The 20,632-nt window shown below is 42.0% G+C and overlaps 1 protein-coding gene across 6 annotated transcripts in view; it reads left to right on the top strand.

The window, feature by feature from the left end:
• LOC138764356 (cingulin-like) overlaps positions 1-20,632 on the top strand; it is a 149,169-nt gene that overhangs the window by 112,356 nt on the left and 16,181 nt on the right. For all 6 annotated transcript variants that reach the window (XM_069940177.1, XM_069940172.1, XM_069940178.1 and 3 more), the window contains 5 exons: positions 119-223; positions 10,584-10,736; positions 12,098-12,268; positions 15,657-15,818; positions 16,146-16,235. In XM_069940177.1, coding sequence (XP_069796278.1) covers positions 119-223; positions 10,584-10,736; positions 12,098-12,268; positions 15,657-15,818; positions 16,146-16,235 — 681 coding nt within the window. The remainder of the gene's footprint in view (positions 1-118; positions 224-10,583; positions 10,737-12,097; positions 12,269-15,656; positions 15,819-16,145; positions 16,236-20,632) is intronic.

Below are 20,632 nucleotides of genomic sequence, written 5' to 3'. Positions count from 1 at the left end.
GTTCTAGCTGACCACTTGTCTCCTTGGTGGTGCCTACCTCCTGAGTCCCTCAAGTTTCTATTGCTCTTGTGTTCTGCAGTTCTTGTGTTTCTCAAATTATGTATTATACTTGATTTAGATGGAGCGAAAGCAGATGGAACAGTCCCTGGGAGAAGCCATTGACCAGGAACAGGAAATAGCTGTGGCAAAGAGAGTGTTGGAAAACCGTTTGGAAGAAACCCAGGTATAGCATTCTCTGCCTCTGAATCTAATGGTGTTTTGTGATCTGCGAGTAGCACTTTCAACTTTAGAGAGAGGATGTATGGGTTCTTTTTCATTTCTAGTCTATTTTTCTAAAATGATTAACTGGCACTACAGCCTGGGGGTGCGCTGCATCAAAAAGATGCTTCTTTCAGGTGAAACAATAAACTAAGGTCCTGTCTGTGCCCTCTAGTGGATGCAAAGTACCCTGCAGGACTGTTATGCAGTTTAGGCAAGTGAGTGAATTTTAGTTTTTTAAATTTTATTTCCAGCATGGTAGAGGCTGATTCCAGCCATTTAAACCCATGCTGCCCAATTACGCCTACAAACCCGTACGCTTTTGCAAGGTGGGAGGAAACTGGAGTACCGGGGAAAACCCACACAGACACGGGGATCAAGTTCAAACTCCTTACAGAGAGCACCAGATTCAAACTCTGGTCACTGGCCCAGTATCAGCGAAGTGCCTACCACTACTCTAACCGTGCCACCCCTATTTCCCTACAGCAGGAGCAGAAGGTGTATTCCGCAATAAATGTGATGAAGTCAGAATGTCTCATCTGCTTTTACTGAATACTTAGCCGGAAAGCTCAATTGAACATTCTTACAATGACCTAAAGGCATGATAGAAGTCCAAGTCTTCCTTCAAATGAAATATCTCCACTAGTTACAAATCATTTAACTCTGGAAGATAATCAGTTTTACTTCAGCATGTCATCCACTCAACCCCCCCCCCCCACAAACATAGTATCTTGAGCAAGGTTAGCACAGTGTAAGTGACCTGGGTTCGAATCCAGCCCGTAATGGGTGTTTGTATGTTCTCCCGACGTCTGTGTGGGTTTTCTCAGTTGCTCCGGTTTCCTTCAAAGCATATGGGGGTTGTATGTTAATTTGAGTGTGATTGGGCGGCATGGGTTTAAATAGCCAGAATCACTGTTTGCAGTGCTGTAAATAATTTTTTAAAAAATAATTAAATTAGTTTACAGAACAAAACTGTTAGCAGTTAATATCAGATGAGGTACAGTAACTCTCATTCCTGAATGATACTTCACCAGGATGTTGCTGGGTCTGGAGGGGTTGAGGTAAAAGGAGAGGTTAGATTGGCTGGGTCTTTATTCTTTTAAGTGAAGGAGGTTGAGGAGTGACCTTCTGGAGGTTTATAAAAGTCATAAGGGGCAAGGATAAAGTGAATATTCTCAGTCTTCAACCCAGGGTAATGCTAGGACCAGAAGGTATTGATTGAAGATGAAGAGGAGAGATTTAAGAAGGACAGGAGCAGCCAGAGAAAACTTGTGGGCACAATTGTAATGTTCAGAATAAATATGACCAGATTTATGGATAGGAAGGGCTAAGAAGGATATGGACCACATGCAGGAAAATGGGACCAGCCTGCAATGCCAACTTGGTTGGCAAGATTGAGTTGGACACAGGTGCTTGTTCTGTGATGTACAATTCTATGACTCCTGAACCACAAACCAGGCACCTTCTCTGTTGTACAACATAAATGATGCATTAAAGAGCTGCTTCAGTGGAGCTGCCATGCATCTCTAGGTACAGTAAAATCCCCATTATCCAGCATCTCCGTGAATCCTGAATGTTGGATACGCAAATTTTCCAATTGACTGACACTTGCTCTTATTTCTTTTTCTTTGGCTTGGCTTCGCGGACGAAGATTTATGGAGGGGTATGTCCACATCTGCTGCAGGCTCATTGGTGACTGACAAGTCCGATGCGGGACAGGCAGGCACGGTTGCAGCGGTTGCAAGGGAAAATTAGTTGGTTGGGGTTGGGTGTTGGGTTTTTCCTACTTTGTCTTTTGTCAGTGAGATGGGCTCTGTGGTCTTCTTCAAAGGAGGTTGCTGCCTGCCGAACTGTGAGGCGCCAAGATGCACGGTTGGAGGCGATATCAACCCACTGGCGGTGGTCAATGTGGCAGGCACCAAGAGATTTCTTTAAGCAGTCCTTGTACCTCTTCTTTGGTGCACCTCTGTCTCGGTGGCCAGTGGAGAGCTTGCCATATAACCTGATCTTGGGAAGGCGATGGCCCTCCATCTGGAGACGTGACCTACCCAGCGCAGTTGGGTCTTCAGCAGTATGGATTCGATGCTTGCGGACTCTGCCAGCTCGAGTACTTCGATGTTGGTGATGAAGTCATTCCAATGAATGTTGAGGATGGAGCGGAGACAGCGCTGATGGAAGCATTCAAGGAGCCGTAGGTGATGCCGGTAGAGGATCCATGATTTGGAGCCGAACAGGAGCGTGGGTATGACAACGGCTCTGTTCATGCTGATCTTTGTGTGTTTCTTCAGGTGGTTGTTTTTCCAGACTCTTTTGTGTAGTCTTCCAAAGGCGCTATTTGCCTTGGTGAGTCTGTTGTCTATCTCTTTGTCGATCCTTGCATCCGATGAAATGGTGCAGCCGAGGTAGGTAAACTGGTTGACCGTTTTGAGTTCTGTGTGCCCGACGGAGATGTGGGGGGGCTGGTAGTCATGGTGGGGAGTTGGCTGATGGAGGACCTCAGTTTTCTTCAGGCTGACTTCCAGGCCAAACATTTTGGCAGTTTCCGCAAAACAGGACGTCATGCGCTGGAGAGCTGGCTCTGAATGGGCAACTAAAGCGGCATCGTCTGCAAAGAGTAGTTCAAGGACAAGTTGCTCTTGTGTCTTGGTGTGAGCTTGCAGGCGCCTCAGATTGAAGAGACTGCCATCCGTGCAGTACTGGATGTAAACAGCGTCTTCATTGTTGACGTCTTTAATGGTGCTGAAGAAGATAGTGAAGAGGGTTGGTGTGAGGACGCAGCCTTGCTTCACGCCGTTGTCAATGGAGAAGGGTTCGGAGAGCTCATTGCTGTATCTGACCCAACCTTGTTGGTTTTCGTGCAGTTGGATAACCATATTGAGGAACTTGGGGGGGGCATTCGAGGCGCTCTAGTATTTGCCAAAGCCCTTTCCTGCTCACGGTGTCAAAGGCTTTGGTGAGATCAACAAAGGTGATGTAGAGTCCTTTGTTTTGTTCGCTGCACTTTTCTTGGAGCTGTCTGAGGGCAAAGACCATGTCAATAGTTAACTAATACACCTGTTTTAAGAACACACCATTTAAAAGACAGTGCAAAATTTAATTTCAAAAAAAATTGAGTATTGTAGTCTTTAATTATGTAAAATTCATTTTGATCAAGTAATTCTTGTACCTTACAAACTTTAAATTCAAATCCCAGTCACTGGCGCTGTATGTGGAATTCAAGCAACCAGTGACCTTAAGTAACCAGCAAAAAAAATCAAGGGAAATAAATCAATAAATAGATAGATAAGGATAAATAAAAATTTAAATAAAAGTTTAGAATTGTAAATGTTCTCTGAGATAACACACAACCTTTGGTAAAGAAGGGTGTAAATATTCAGCCTTGGTCGAGTTTTGCTCGTAGCAGCAGTTTGAATAAAGTTGTGTGAAACAGCAATGGCGTCGCCCAGGATGAAGAGCTGGTTTTTTAAAAATTTTTTTTTATTTTTCACACTATAAACCACATTGATCAAGATACATACATTTTCCTTTTCAAATATATACAGTGTCGTTTTCATCCACCCCTCCCTCTTCCCATCCCACCCTCCCCACCTCCCATTCATTTAAAGTTCAGAATCTAAGATACATTAAACCCGTCAAACAATGTTGTCACTCAATAAAAACAAACAAGAATTTCCACTGAGTCAATTCTTTTCATTCCCTTCTCCTTCTGTCATTTTAGGTGGTAGATGTCCCCGGTAGGTTTTCTCTATTGTGTTTCATGTATGGCTCCCATATTTGTTCAAATATTGTAATATTATTTCTTAAGTTATATGTTATTTTTTCTAATGGAATACATTTATTCATTTCTATATACCATTGTTGTATTCTCAAATTATCTTCTAATTTCCAGGCTGACATAATACATTTTTTTGCTACAGCTAGGGCTATCCTAACAAATCTCTTTTGTGCACCATCCAAATCAAGTCCAAATTCTTTGTTTTTTATGTTACTTAGGAGGAAGATCTCTGGGTTTTTTGGTATATTGCTTTTTGTGATTTTATTTAATATCTGGTTTAGATCTTCCCAGAATTTTTTCACTTTCTCACATATCCAGATTGCATAAATTGTTGTTCCCATTTCCTTTTTACAGCGAAAACATCTGTCAGATACTATTGGGTCCCATTTATTTAACTTTTGAGGTGTAATATATAGCCTGTGTATCCAGTTATATTGTATCATACGTAACCTCGTATTTATTGTATTTCTCATAGTTCCTGAGCATAACTTCTCCCATGTTTCATTCTTTATCTTTATGTTTAGATCTTGTTCCCATTTTTGTTTAGTTTTACTATTTGTTTCCTCGTTCTCCTTTTCTTGTAGTTTAATATACATGTTTGTTATAAATTTTTTGATTATCATTGTGTCTGTAATCACATATTCAAAATTACTTCCCTCTGGTAACCTCAGACTGCTTCCCAATTTGTCCATCAAGTAGGATTTCAGTTGGTAGTATGCCAACACTGTATCGTGAGTTATATTATATTTATCCTTCATTTGTTCAAAGGATAATAATTTATTTCCTGAAAAGCTATTTTCTATTCTTTTGATCCCTTTTTTCTCCCATTCTCTAAAGGAAAGGTTATCTATTGTAAAAGGGATTAGCTGATTTTGCGTCAGTATTAGTTTTGGTAGTTGGTAATTTGTTTTATTCCTTTCTACATGAATCTTCTTCCAAATATTGAGCAGATGATGTAATACTGGAGAATTCCTACGTTGTACCAATTTTTCATCCCATTTATACAATATATGTTCAGGTATCTTCTCCCCTATTTTGTCTAGTTCTAATCTAGTCCAATCTGGCTTTTCCCTTGTTTGATAAAAATCTGATAGGCATCTTAATTGTGCGGATCTATAATAATTTTTAAAGTTTGGCAGTTGTAAGCCTCCTTGTTTATACCATTCTGTCAATTTATCTAGTGCTATCCTCGGTTTCCCCCCTTTCCATAAAAATATCCTTATTATTTTCTTTAACTCCTTGAAGAATTTCTCCGTCAAGTTTATTGGCAATGCCTGAAATAGGTATTGTATCCTTGGGAAAATGTTCATTTTAATACAGTTTATCCTTCCTATTAGTGTTACTGGTAAGTCTTTCCAATGCTCTAAGTCGTCTTGTAATTTTTTCAATAGTGGATAATAATTGAGTTTATATAGATGGCCGAGGTTTTTATTTATTTGTATCGTATTGCTTGCATTTGCCATCTGAATGGTGATTCTTTCTTAAATTTTGAGAAATCCGCATTTTTCATTGGCATTGCTTCACTTTTATTTGCGTTAATCTTGTATCCCGACACTTCTCCATATTTCTTCAATTTCTTATGTAATTCTTCTATTGCTATTTCTGGTTTTGTTAAGTATACTATAACGTCATCTGCAAATAAACTGATTTTATATTCCTTGTCTTTTATTTTTATCCCTTTTATTTTATTTTCTGTTCTTATCAGTTCTGCTAGCGGTTCTATGGCTAACGCGAACAATAAGGGCGATAGTGGGCATCCCTGCCTTGTTGATCTGCTTAAGTTAAATTGTTTTGATATATATTCATTTACTGTCACTTTCGCCAATGCCCCCTTATATAATGCTTTAATCCAATTAATATATTTCTCTGGTAAATTGAATGTTTGTAGTACTTTGAATAAATAATTCCATTCTACTCTGTCAAAGGCCTTCTCTGCATCTAAAGCAACCGCTACTGTTGGAGCTTTATTTCCTTCTACTGCATGAATTAAGTTAATAAATTTACAAATATTGTCTGTTGTTCGTCTTTTTTTAATAACTCCAGTTTGGTCTCGATTTACTATTTTTGGTACATAGTCGGCTAATCTGTTTGCTAATAGTTTAGCTATTATCTTATAATCTGTGTTAAGTAAAGATATTGGTCTATATGATGCTGGTGCGAGTGGATCTTTCCCTGTCTTTGGTATTACTGTAATTATTGCTGTTTTGCATGAATTTGGTAAGCTTTGTGTTTTATCAATCTGGTTGATTACTTCCAGGAGGGGAGGAATTAATAAATCTTTAAATATTTTATAGAATTCTTTTGGGAATCCATCCTCTCCTGGTGTTTTATTATTCAGTAGTTTTTTTATTATCTCTTGTATTTCTATTATTTCAAATGGTTCTGTTAATTTATTTTGTTCCTCTATTTGTAATTTCGGTAGTTCAATTTTAGTGAAAAATTCATCAATTTTGTCTTCTTTCCCTTCGTTTTCAGTTTGGTATAATTGTTCGTAGAATTCTCTGAAATTTTCATTAATCTCAGTTGGATTATATGTGATTTGTTTGTCTTTTTTCCTTGATGCCAATACCATTCTTTTAGTTTGTTCTGTCTTAAGCTGCCATGCTAGAATTTTGTGCGTTTTTTCTCCTAGTTCATAATATTTCTGTTTTGTCTTCATTATGTTCTTCTCCACCTTATATGTTTGTAGTGTTTCATATTTTATTTTTTTATCTGCTAATTCTCATCTTTTAGTTGTGTCTTCCTTCATTGCTAATTCTTTTTCTATATTTGCTATTTCTCTTTCCAACTGCTGTTTCCTGATTGTAGTCCTTCTTCATCTTGGTTACATAACTTATTATTTGCCCTCTGATGAACGCTTTCATTGCGTCCCATAGTATAAACTTATCTTTCACTGATTCCGTATTTATTTCAAAGTACATTTTAATTTGTCTTTCAATGAATTCTCTAAAATCCTGCCTTTTAAGTAGCATGGAGTTTAATCTCCATCTATACATTCTTGGAGGGATGTCCTCTAACTCTATTGTCAATATCAGGGGTGAGTGGTCCAATAATATTCTAGCTTTATATTCTGTTTTTCTAACTCTGTCTTGCATGTGAGCTGATAACAGGAATAAGTCTATTCTTGAGTATGTTTTATGTCTAGCCGAATAATATGAATATTCCTTTTCCTTTGGGTGTTGTTTCCTCCATATATCCAAAAGTTGCATTTCTTGCATCGATTTAATTATAAATTTGGTTACTTTGTTCTTTCTGTTAATTTTTTTCCCAGTTTTATCCATGTTTGAATCCAAATTAAGGTTGAAATCCTCTCCTATTAGTATGTTCCCTTGCGTGTCTGCTATCTTCAAAAAAATATCTTCCCGCATAAATTTTTGATCTTCTTCGTTAGGTGAATATACATTGAGTAAATTCCAAAACTCCGAATATATCTGATATTTTATCATTACATATCTCCCTGCTGGATCTATTATTTCCTCTTCTATTTTGATTGGTACATTTTTACTGATTAATATAGCTACTCCTCTAGCTTTTGAATTATATGATGCTGCTGTTACATGTCTTACCCAATCTCTCTTTAATTTCTTCTGCTCCATTTCTGTTAATTGTGTTTCTTGCACGAATGCTATATCAATTTTTTCTTTTTTCAGTAAATTTAGCAGATTCTTCCTTTTGATTTGGTTATGTATTCCGTTAATATTTAAAGTCATATAGTTCAACGTAGGCATTTCATACTTTGTTTATCTTTCCTTTCCGTTTCCTCATCATCACCTTTCCTTCTTATCCATTTCTGCTTTCTTGTTTTGAACACTTTATAAGACAACATTTCTAAAACATCAAACATTTCCCTTATTTTCCTATCTAAAATTTCTTTAACCCCACTATACCCTCCCCTTCCTGAGTTGCCCTTTATCCCTTGTCGGGCAACCACATCTCCACTCTCCATTTGGATTTGCGAATTCACTCGCAAGCGTCAACTGATTTCGCAGTGACCGTAACTCCTCCCCACCCAGCCCACCCCAGAAAAGATTCTAATTTTCATATACAACAAAGGTCACTCTTTTAATTCCCTCCTTACTTCCTCTCTTCCCTTTCTTTCCCTTATTAATTCTTATCTATACATTTTCCTTTAAATACGCATACACTCATGTACACACATATATACATAAACATGTATTTCTATATATATATATGTACCCTAATACATACATATAGTTCGTGGTCATTTTTGCTCTCGTTACATGTCTTCATCTCTCTGTCTGTTTTGTAGTTGTTCTCCAAGTTTTTGTGCTTCCTCTGGATCCGAGAATAGTCTGTTTTGCTGCCCTGGAATAACTATTTTAATTACCGCTGGGTACTTTAGCATAAATTTATATCCTTTTTTCCATAGGATCGCTTTTGCTGTATTAAACTCCTTTCTCTTCTTCAGGAGTTCAAAACTTATGTCTGGATAGAAAAAAATTTTTTGACCTTTGTATTCCAGTGGCTTTTTGTCTTCTCTTATTTTCTTCATTGCTTTCTCCAATACATTTTCTCTTGTTGTATATCTTAGGAATTTTACTAAAATGGATCTTGGTTTTTGTTGTGGCTGTGGTTTAGGGGCTAATGTTCTATGTGCCCTTTCTATTTCCATTTCTTCCTGGAATTCTGGTCTTCCTAGGACCCTGGGGATCCAATCTTTTATAAATTCTCTCATATTCTTGCCTTCTTCATCTTCCTTAAGGCCCACTATCTTTATATTATTTCTTCTGTTATAATTTTCCATTATATCTATCTTCTGAGCTATCAGCTCTTGTGTCTCTTTAACTTTTTTATTAGATTCTTCTAATTTCTCTTTTAAGTCCTCTACTTCCATTTCTACGGCTGTTTCTCGTTCTTCCACCTTGTCCACTCTTTTTCCTATTTCTGACATGACCATCTCTAATCTATTCATTTTTTCTTCTGTACTTTTAATTCTTTTTATTTCACTAAATTGTTGTGATTGCCATTCTTTTACTGATTCCATATATTCTTAAAAAAAAATTATCCATTGTCTTGCCTTTCCCTTCTTCTTCCATTTCTCTATGTTCTTCTTCTTCTTCTTCTGCCTCTGCGTTGGTCATCTGTTGTTTCCTTGATTTATTTTTACTCTCTTCTTTCTTGTTCTCGTTGTTTTCTATGTTCTCTTATTGCTGCTGTGCTGTGGCTGTCATTCTCAGCTGTGGAGATCGACTCCTCAGCTGGTCCCCCCTCCCGTCAGTGTTTTTTTGTCTTGCGCACTTTTGCTTGGCTCCGCGAGCCATTTTTGTAGTCCCGAGCTCGGGACTTTGACTGACCTGAGATAGCGGGCTTCTCTCTCCACAGCGGGCCTCCTCGGACAGGTAAGGCCTTCACCTTCTTCTTCCGATGTCTTTTCTTCTTCTTCCCGTTGCTTTCGACTTTTCTTTCTTCGCTGCCAGTTTCTTCCCACCTTTACTTTCACTTTATTTTAATTTTTGTGTTTCTGCCTTTGTGTTTTCTGTGTTTTTTTTTTAAACTTTTACGGAGAGGGCTGGTGTTCCCCGACCGGCCACTACTCCACGATGAAGAGCTGGTTGATGCCACTCACTGTTGGGGTGACTCTTAGAGTATCTCCTCGTCAGCTGCAGGCTCGTTTGTGGCTGACAGGTCCGATGCGGGACAGCCAGACACGGTTGGAAGGGAAAATTGGTTGGTTGGGGTTGGGTGTTGGGTTTTTCCTCCTTTGTCTTTTGTCAGTGAGGTGGGCTCTGCAGTCTTCTTCAAAGGAGGTTGCTACCCGCCGAACTGTGAGGTGCCAAGATGCACAGTTTGAGGCGATATCAGCCCACTGACGGTGGTCAATGTGGCAGGCACCAAGAGATTTCTTTAGGCAGTCCTTGTACCTCTTCTTTGGAGCACCTCTGTCACGTGGCCAGTGGAGAGCTCGCCATATAACACGATCTTGGGAAGGCGATGGTCCTCCATTCTGGAGACGTGACCTACCCAGCGCAGATGGATCTTCAGCAGCGTGGATTCGATGTTGTCGATCTCTGCCATCTCGAGTACTTCAATGTTTGGGATGAAGTCGCTCCAATGAATGTTGAGCCAAGCCAAAGAAAGAAAGAGTATCTCCTTATCCCTGCCTGGTCAGAGGCTATATGCATAAAACCTAAAACCTTTGGGGAAGGGGGGGGTTAATATCTATAATTTTATTGTTCGTCTTTTGGGAGGTTCCGTGGAGGGGGAGGAACCTGTAGATGCAGCGATGTTTAAATGCTTTCAGGAATGTGACTGAAATAAAGTCATTTAAGATTTATATATTCATGCAAGTGAAGTTTTTTCAATGTAAGTGCTGAACTGCATAGTATTTTTGTCTTTTAAACTGTTTATTCTAAATGTAGGATCTGGCATCTACCAATTCCCATAGGTGCTGGATACCAGGGGGCTTACTGTATTCCAATCCTCAGATTTGGTGTAGCCAAGCATTCTGACATTGAGTCTGTCATGTGAGGGAGAGGAGAGATATCTTGAAATTCTGCTACTGTTGAATTTTTTTCCCCTTTCTAAACAGCGAAACGTGACCAGAGTGACTGAAGACCTCCAAGAGCTGAATGAACGTTTCCAAGACGAGATGAGACAGAAGGAACAGCTCAAGAAAGCAAAGAATGAACTGGAAGAACAAAAGAGGTTTCTGGATAAAACTGTGGAAAAGCTTCAGAAAGAGGTGTGAAGGAGGGAAGGGGAGCAAAAATTGTTCTGTTCAAAGACTTCTGCTGCTGGGTAACCTTTTGTTAATTACATAATTGGGGTGAAAATGACAGGAATGGAACTACCATCAATGGTTGCCCAAATGATCAGAAGTTAGATGGATGAGTAGATAATGTAGAGGAAACCTGGAGGCTGCAGAAGGACTTAGATTAAGAGAATGGCCGAGAAGTGGCAAATGAAATATGTCGGGAAATTGTATGGTCATGCACTATAGTAGAAAAAAATAAATGGGACGACTATTTTTTTAAATGGGAAGAAAAGTGAAAATACCCAGATGCAGAGACCTGTGAGTCCTTATGCAGTGAAGCCTGAAGGTAAACTTGCACATTGAGATGGTGGTGAAGAAGGCAAATGCAATGCTGGTGTTCATTTCAAGAGGAATAGAATACAAGAGCAGGGATGTGATGTTGAGGCTTTATAAAGCACTGGTAAGACCTTACTTGGAGTATTGTGAACATTTTTGGTTCCTCATTTAAGAAAAGATGTTCTGACATTGGAGTAAAACACTAAAGTCTGCAGACACAGTGAAGTAAAAACACAATGCTGGAGAAACTCAGCAGATCTAAGTGTTACGTTGTTTAACAAAGATACATACATAACCAACATTTTGGGCTTGAGCCCTTCATCAAAGAATGAGCAAAATGTAGGCAGGTGCCTGAACAAAATGGTGGGGGGGGGGGAAGGAGCACAGTACACAGGTAGGAAGTAATAGGTGGATAAGGGAGGGAGAGCACACCAGCAAACAAGGGCAGGGGGGATGGTTCTGTGAATGCGGAGAGAAGAGAGTTTGGTAGGAGGTGGAACCAGGCAGTTGTGGGGATGGGAAATAATGAGGTTGGAGGTTGTGGGAGGGAGATGACCAGAGGTGAGGTTGGAAATGGGACGTGAGATGGTGGCTTGATGTTCTGTGGTGGGATCCAAAAGTTCTCTTGGAGACCCTATCTACCTGTAATGCCGCTTTCAGGGAGCTATGAATCTGTATTCCCAGATCCCTCTGTTCTACTGCACTCCTCAGTACCCTACCATTTACTGCATATGTCTCATTCAGATAGACCAAAGGGCTGATTTCTGTACCATACTGTTTTATGGTTCTAATTTTTTTAGCAAGGGATAGTTGATTCTGCTTTTGGCCTGTGCACTTCAGAATCTTCTCACTTTGAGTTTTCTGGCAACCCAGTCCTTCTGCCAGCTTTTTGAGGAACTCCATTAAATTTTCCCTTGAGGTTCTCTTAGTTGGCCAAGGAAGTCGTCCTGCCAGATACAGCCTGGTTACAGTGCACCAATAACTCTTGCTGTCTTTGGGTTTTCCCATTATAGGTGCAGGTCATCTCCGAGCAGTCAGGAAGCTCTGTGGTTATGCTGCAGTCTCAGTTGGAGGAGCACAGGGATAAGTCACGGCGTGAGTTGCTCGAGCAACAGAGACAAGTCAAGGAGAAGGCACTGGAATTGGAAAAGGCAAACTTAACCATCAAGAGACTTCAAGATGAGGTACAAGTCATCTTTTGCCCATGATGGATGTGGGCCCGATATACCTGGTCAGCAACCAGTGAGATCGCTTCACTGAACATCTTCACTCTGTCTGCATCAGTAACCATTTAAATTCTGTGCCCTACTCCTGCATTGACATGTCTTTCCATGGCCAAACCAAGACCACCTGTAAATTGGAGGAGCAATACCTAATTTTCCATCTGGGCACTCTACATCCGGATGGCATTAGCATCAACTTCTTCGGTTTCTTCTTGCCCATTCTCCAGTTCTCCATCTTTTCTCACTCCCTTTGTCTTCTTTCCTTCATCTATCCACCCCCTTCCCTCTCCATTCACAGAGTCTTCCCCCCCTCTCTTTGTTTGCTAGTGTGCCCTCCCTCCCTTATCCACCTGTTACCTCCTGCCAATGGGTCTGTGCTCCTCTCCCTACCCCTTCTCCACACCCTTCCACCATTTTATTCGGGCTACTGTCTACATTTGCTCATACCTTGAAGAAGGGCTCATGCCCGAAACATTGGTTCTTTTTCTTTGCTATATAAAGTACACAGTTTGACTTGCTAAGTTTCTCCAGCATTGCGTTTTTACCTCAGCCACGATGTCTGCAGACTTTTGTGTTTTACTCTCTGGTTCAGAACCAGCTTTGTTTAAATACTGCCATTCAAAGCCAGACTTGCCATCTTCAAAATTACTTTCTGCTGGGATTTGTTGTTTGATGCTACAGAGACTGCGCATCAACCATGGTGGGGGGGCGGGGGCACAGTCAGCGCGATGCTATAACAGTACCGGCAACCTGAGTTCAAGTCCGGGGCTGTCTGTAATAATTTTGGAAGTTTTCCCCATGACCTGCATGAGAATTAACCTGGTTCTCCAGTTTCCACCCATCCTGCAGAACATACAGGGTTGTGATGGCTGGCATCGGCTTCTACTGCATTGTTTAAAAAAAAATTTAGGAACAAATTAAAAACACAATAGTGGAGAAACTCAGCAGGCCAAACAGTGTACTTTATATAGCAAAGATAAAGATACATAACTAACAATTTGGGCTTGAGCCCTTCATCAAGATATGAAAAAAATGCAGATGGGTATCTGAACAAAATGGTGGGGAGAGTGGGGGAGGATCACGGTCCCAAAGGCAGGAGGTGATAGGTGCACACTACCATGCAGAGGAAGAAGGGACCGCTCTGTGAATGGAGAGGGAAGGAGATAGAGAATTGGAGGAAAGAAGACAAAGGGAAGGGAGGGAGAACAGACAGGCTTACAGAAACCAGAGAAGTACATGTTGATGCCATCCTGTTCGACAGTGCCCAGCTGGAAAATTTGGTATTGCTCCTCCAATTTACAGGTGTGTTTGGTTAGCCAGTGTCCGAGACCATGGACAGACATGTCAGCACGGAAGTGGGGTGTGTAATTGAAGTGGTTGGTCACTGGGAGATCCCTGTCACTGATGTGGATAGAACGAAGGTGTTCAGTGAAGCCTTCTCCCTGTCTGCGTCTAGACCCTCCGACTGAGAGATGGCCATTAAAATTACATCGGTGGTTTTGGCTATCCTAAAACATTCTCGGGTCAAACCTAAGTTTAGTTTAAAAAAAACCTCAAGCAACGAGCAAAAAGAAGCAGAAAATAATGGGTTTAAAAATACGGTAAAATTGGCGCGCCTCACTATTCTCCATTCACACAACTCGCAATATAAATCAACTGGAAAATTCACTTATCCTGCATCTACCAATTCCCACAAGTGCTGGATACCAGGGGCTTTACTCTATCCTGGTTAATTTGGAAACCAGTCATAAAAAGCAGGCAATGCTAGAAACCTGACAAAAAGTATTAAAAACACTCGATTGGTCAGGCAGCATCTTTGGAAACCTTGTCAAAAATGCTCATTGTTACGCCACCTTCTTTGTCCTCCACCCCCTCACCCCACCTTGGCCTGCTGATTCGTCCTCCTCTTTGTTCATGTAAACCAGGATGAGAGTCTTGCCCCATTTCTCAGCATAGCTGAAATGTTTGATTTCTGATTGCACAACCCGTAATAGTTCCAGGCCACATTGAACCTCCACTCCATGCAGTCGTTGGCTCTCCTCCCACTGGATAAATGTAGACTAATTTTACACTTGAAATGCCGAATATGTAATTCCAGCTGACTGAAAATGCTCCTTTATGCTTGGAGTTGCACTCAGTTACTGCCACTAGATGGTAATAGCATCTGGCATTACATACATAATGTTCCTTGTTCATGGCAAACACCTCAAGTGTTTCAGTGTAAGCAAATAGAATGACAATTTATTGTCATGAAGATGTCTCAAAATGTGTTGCTTTGCAGTAGCATCACTGGTGCAAATATTTTTATAAATTGCATTTAAAACTCAATAAATTAGTGCAAAAGAGAGAGTGAGGTCGTGTCTGTATTCATTGTCCATTCAGAAATCTGATGGCAGAGGGAAGAAGGTGTTTCTGTGCCATTGGCTGTTTGTCTTCAGGCTCCTGTACCTCCTTCCTGATGGTAGCCGAGTGAGGAGGGCAAGGCCTGGGTGGCGAGGGTCCTTGATGATAGAGGCGCTGTGCTGAGGCATCACCTATTATAGATGTCCTTAATGGAGTGGAGACTAATGCCCATGATGGCGCTAGCTGAGTTCACAACTCTGCAAATTTTTGTAATTTCCTGTAGCTATAAAAATATAGAAAAGCAAGATGATGTAGATATTGTTAATCCACAAGAAAGACAGAAAATGCTACAAATACTCAACCAGTCAGCCAACATCTGATCATTTAAAATTTTAAAAAATGTTTATTTACAGCATGGTAGAAGTGGATTCTGGGCACTTAAATCCGTGCTGCCGAATTACACACAGATTAACTGACAATCCTGTACGCTTTGGAGGGTTGGAGGAAACTGGAGCACCCAGAGGAAACCCACGCAGACCCAGGGAGAACGTACAAACTCCTTACAGGCAGCGCCAGATTCTAACTCTGGTCACAGGTGCCATAATTGCGTTGGGCTAACCACTACACTGTCCGTTCCACCCCATTTTTAACCTTTGATTTGGTCACCTATTATGGCCTTGCATAGCTGAATTCCATTTTTTATTTTTGCATTCTTATGAAGAGCTTTTGGGCATGTTTTTTGCTGTTGTTGCTATGTTTGATTATATAAAATAGTAAAATCCCAGTTATCAGGAATTTAAGCAACCAGCCATCTCAAGCAACTGGCAAAAAAAATCACAGAAAATAAATAGATAAAAAGTATGAAAGTTTATAATTGGCGCCCTCTGGCGATTAGTTCGCCAATCATGCAACATCCAATCTCAAGCAATTGGCAAATACACTTGCCAATCCCCATAGATGCTGGGGGTTTTACTGTGTAATGAAAGGCTTAAATTTCACCCTCCAGATCAGCCGCTTGAAACAGGAGCTGCAACAGAGCAATGCTGAAAAAGAGAATGTACTTTTGGATAAAGATGTGCTGGGGCAGAGGGTACTGCACTTGGAACAGGAAATAGACACCAAAAGAAGGACCCAGGATGATAAGTCCCGGCTGGCAAAAGTACTGGAGGTTAGTTGCTTGCGATATGATGCAAGAGGAGGTCTCTTGGGTCAATCTCAATTCCCGCCAGGTTAATTCCATCAGTCCCATTTCCTCCTTGACTTATTTTCCAGGAATCCAGCAGCCATATCTTGTCTATGTTGAGATTTGGTATGAATGAAAAAATATTTCTGGCTTTTTTAAATCTTTTGGAAGCTGGGAGGGGGTGGGTGGCAAAGAGAATGTTAGTGTCCACTTTCAACAAGACGGAGGAGTTAGTTTTGTGTGCTACACCATCTATGCTCTAAGCAGAGTCCGTCAGAACTTGTTTGTAACTTTTACTTCTCTTGCTTTCAGGATAAAGTCAAACGACTGGAGCTGGAACTGGATGAAGAGAAAAGTAGTGTTGATCTTTCAGCAGAGAGAATCAACCGGAGTAGAGAACAGGTAGAGGAGGAGGTTTCTATAACATTCATTCTGCATCCTGACCGTTTGTAATTTTACAAAACCTGTTGGGTTACAATCCACCTTCTCCCAAGGGAGAAAAAAGGCACTTACAGGTGGCCAATTGCTCCGCTTGTAAAGCTGCACATTTTGGCAATATATGGTTGTTGGGAGGCCACCTGAATGTGCAAGAGACGCTTGCAAGGTGAACTTTGTAACCCTCCTCCGAGAGGGATAATCACTGCAGCACAGTGACCTCCCCATATTATTTAATATTATTTAAAGGGTGAAAAACGACAGCATGCAGTAATGAAGAGGGACTTGGGAGTGCTTGTGCATGAATCGCAAAAAGTTAGGTTGCAGGTACAGCAGTTTATTAAGAAGGCAAATGGAATGTTGGCCTTCATCGCTAGAGGAATTGAATTCAGGAGTAGGGAGGTAATGTTGCAACTGTATAAGGTACTGGTGAGACCGCACCTGGAGTACTGTGTCCAGTTCTGGTCTCCATATTTGAGGAAGGATATACTGGCTTTGGAGACGGACCAGAGGAGGTTTACTAGGTTGATCCCTGGGATGAAGGGGTTGACTTATGATGAAAGATTAAATCGTGTAGGATTGTATTCGCTCGAGTTCAGAAGAATGAGAGGAGATCTTATAGAAACGTAGGATTATGAAGGGTATGGATAGGATAGATGTAGGAAGGTTTTTTTGAGCTGGCTGGGGAAACTAAAACGAGAGGACACAGTTTCAAGATTCGGGGGAGTAGATTTAGGACAGAGATGAGGAAAAATAGTTTTTCCCAGAGAGTAGTGAATGTTTGGAATTCTCTAACCTGGGAAGTGGTTGAGACTGCCTCATTAAACATAATTAAAATTCGGTTAGATAAATTTTTACATGATAGAGGAATTAGGGGATATGGGGAGAAGGCAGGTAGGTGGAGTTAGGTCATAAATTAGATCAGCCATGATCGTATTGAATGGCGGAGCAGGCTCGATGGGGCATTTTTGGCCTACTCCTGTTCCTACTTCCTATGTTCCTATGTTCCCCAACCATCTGAATGCAACCATTTGGGATGACAGTAAGCTGGCAAGCGCCTGACAGCTCCTCTCCCAGCTGCCCCTTCCCTGGCGCAGGACGTTGGGGCAGGGGCAGCTGGCTGGGCTGTCAGCGCGGGAACTGTGGGGCTAGAGCAGCCGGCGGGGGAAGAAGGGGACTGGAGTGGCTGGCTGGGGAGAAGGGGACTGGAGCGGCTGGTTGGGGAGAATGGGGGCTGGGCTGTCAGCGTGGGGATTGCAGGGCTAGTGCAGCCGGCAGGGGAGAACGGGGGCTGGAGCGGCTGGCAGGGTGAACGGAGGCAGGGCTGTCAGCGTGGGGACTGCAGGGCAAGGCGGCCAGCGGGGGAGAAGGGGAACTGGAGCGGCTGGCGGGGGAGAAGGGGTACTGGAGCGGCCGGCGGGTGAGAAGGGGGACTGGAGCGGCCGCCGGGGGAGAAGGGGGACTGGAGCGGCCGGCGGGGGAGAAGGGGGACTGGAGCGGCCGGCGGGGGAGAAGGGGGACTGGAGCGGCCGGCGGGGGAAAAGGGGGACTGGAGCGGCCGGCGGGGGAGAAGGGGGACTGGAGCGGCCGGCGGGGGAGAATGGGGACTGGAGCGGCCGACGGGGGAGAAGGGGGACTGGAGCGGCCGCCGGGGGAGAAGGGGGACTGGAGCGGCTGGCGGGGGAGAAGGGGGACTGGAGTGGCCGGCGGGGGAGAACGGGGGCTGGAGCGGCCGGCGGGGGAAAAGGGGACTGGCCAAAACAATGCCGGTACCCGACTCAAGTGCTGTACTCACCTGCCGGCCGCTCCAGTCCCCCTTCTTCCCTGCCGGCCGCTCCAGTCCCGTGGGTGGGGTGAGAGCGGGGAAGCGGGATCAGTGTGGGGATGTCCCGCATGGGATGTCCCCACACTGATAGCCCGCTCTGGCTGTCTCAGCTGACAGCCCGCCATCCTGAATTGACAGCCCAAGGGACAGGAGCCGGAATGCACTCAGATACGCATCTCGGTGCAGCTGTCCTTTCAGGTGGCCACCGTTGCTCTTAAAACGCTACCACCTGAACGGCAATTTAAAGGGCCGCTTCTGCTTCTTCAGGTGCATTCTTAGTACAGAATGTACCTGAAAAAGCCTAGAGACTGGGAGGAGTCATGTGATGGAGTAGTGGCCGGTAGGGTAAAAACTAGCCATCTCCGGAAAAGAAGAAAAAAAGTTAAGAAAAGACAAAGTTCAATAAATACAAAATATAAGAAATAAAAGATAAAGTTGCACCCAAGGAGGAAAAAGTAAAAACAACGGGAAAAAAAAGCAAAGACACTGGAAAAGAAAGGAGAAGGCCTTACCTGCACGTGGTGGCGAAGAGCGCCCGATCTCTCAAGTTGGTGATGGTCCTGCAGAGTCGTAACCCACCGACCGGTGGACTACAAAAATGGCTCTCTGAGCCAAACAACAATCTAAGGTGAAGGAAAACACCGACGGGAGGGGGACTCAGCCAAGGAGCGGGCAACCACCACGCGACCAGCTGAGGGACGCCCGACACCAGGGCTCTCAGCTGGAAGATGAGGAAAGCAGCGGGAGAGGAAGTGAAGTACCAGGTGAGAAAGAAAGTCGACAGGGTGAAAGGAAAGAGGAGCAGCAGCATTAGGCGCAACAGATGAGCAGCTCAGAAGGAGAGGACCAACAGCAAGAGGCCAAGCAAGAAGAGGTCCAACAATGTGAGACAAGCTACTCATCAGGAAAATCAGAAGAGATACAGATACAAAGAAGAAGACACAAACACAAGTACAGGCACAGAAGAGGAAGAAGACCAAGATCTTCACAGAGAGATAGAAGGTAAAACAGTTGGACAGAATATAGATAAAGCTTTTTTTGAAGAATAAATAAGAGCCTTAAAAGAATGGTTGGCGTTAGCATTTAGTGCAATTAAAAGAAAAATGAAAAGAACAGACGATAAAATGCAAAGATTAGAGCTGGTCATTACAGAAATAGGGAAAAGAGTAGAAAATATGGAAGAATGAGAAACGGCTGTAGAAATGGAAGTAAACGACTTAAATTGAAAATTGGAAGAAAGAGTTAAAAAATTACAGAGACACAAGAGTTGTTAGCTCAGAAAATTAATATGTTGGAAAATTATAGTAGGCGAAACAACATAAAAATAGTGGGCCTGAAGGAAGATGAAGAAGTCACAGATATGAAGGAATTTATAAAAGAATGGATTCCAAAGGTCCTGGGAACGACCAAAATACAGGAAGGAATGGAAATAGAAAGGGCACACAGAGCATTAGCTCCGAAACCACAGACACATCAAAAACCAAGATCCATTTTAGTAAAATTTTTGAGATATACAACAAGAGAAAATATTCTGGAGCAGGCAAGGAATAAAGTTAGAGAAGATAATAAACCATTGGAATACAAAGGTCAAAAAATATTTATTTACCCAGACATAAGTTTTGAACTCTTAAAAAAAGAATGCTTTCTGGGGAAGGGTGGGGGGGTTGGGTGGGGAGAGAATAACTGTCACTGTGAGATCAGTTGACGCTTGCAAGCAGGTTCACAATCCAAATGGAAAGGGGAGTTGTGCTTGCCCGGCATAAGGGGCAACTCGGGGGGGGGGATATTTGAGGTTAAGGGAATATTGGATGTGGGAGTTATTGGAGTATTTTATGTTTTAAATCTGTTGTCATACATTGAGTTTAAAAAAGGGAAAACTGAGAGATGAAAATGGGGAAAAGGGGGACGGTGGTGGTGAGGAAGCGGAAATGAGGTGTAAACAGGATATGAGATGGCCATGTTGAACTATATGACTATAAACATTAATGGAATACATAACCAAATTAAAAGGAAGAGGCTATTAAATTTACTGAAAAAAGAAAAAATAGATATAGCATTTGTGCAGGAAACACATCTAACTGAAGTGGAATATAACAAATTAAAGAGAGACTGGGTAGGGCACGTAGCAGCAGCATCATATAATTCAAAAGCTAGAGGTGTAGCTATATTAATTAATAAAAATGTACCAATCAAAATAGAGGAGGAAATAGTAGATCCAGCAGGGAGGTATGTAATGATAAAGTGTCAGATATATTCAGAATTTTGGAATTTGCAAGATAATTTTTTGAAGATTGTAGATACATAAGGAAATATATTGATAGGAGGGGATTTTAACCTTAATTTGGATCCAATGTTGGATAAAACTGGACAAAAGACTAGCAAAAAGAATAAAGTGGCCAAATTTATGGTTAAATCAATGGAGGAAATGAAACTTGTGGATATATGGAGGAGGCAGCACCCAGGGAAGAAGGAATATTCATATTATTCGTCTAGGCATAAAACATACTCAAGGATTGATATGTTTTTGTTGTCAGCCTAT

The sequence above is a fragment of the Narcine bancroftii genome, chromosome 5, assembly GCF_036971445.1.
Source record: "Narcine bancroftii isolate sNarBan1 chromosome 5, sNarBan1.hap1, whole genome shotgun sequence".
Classification (NCBI taxonomy): domain Eukaryota; kingdom Metazoa; phylum Chordata; class Chondrichthyes; order Torpediniformes; family Narcinidae; genus Narcine; species Narcine bancroftii.
Note: the sequence above shows the minus strand (reverse complement) of the source record. Positions and strands in the feature narration are given on the sequence as shown.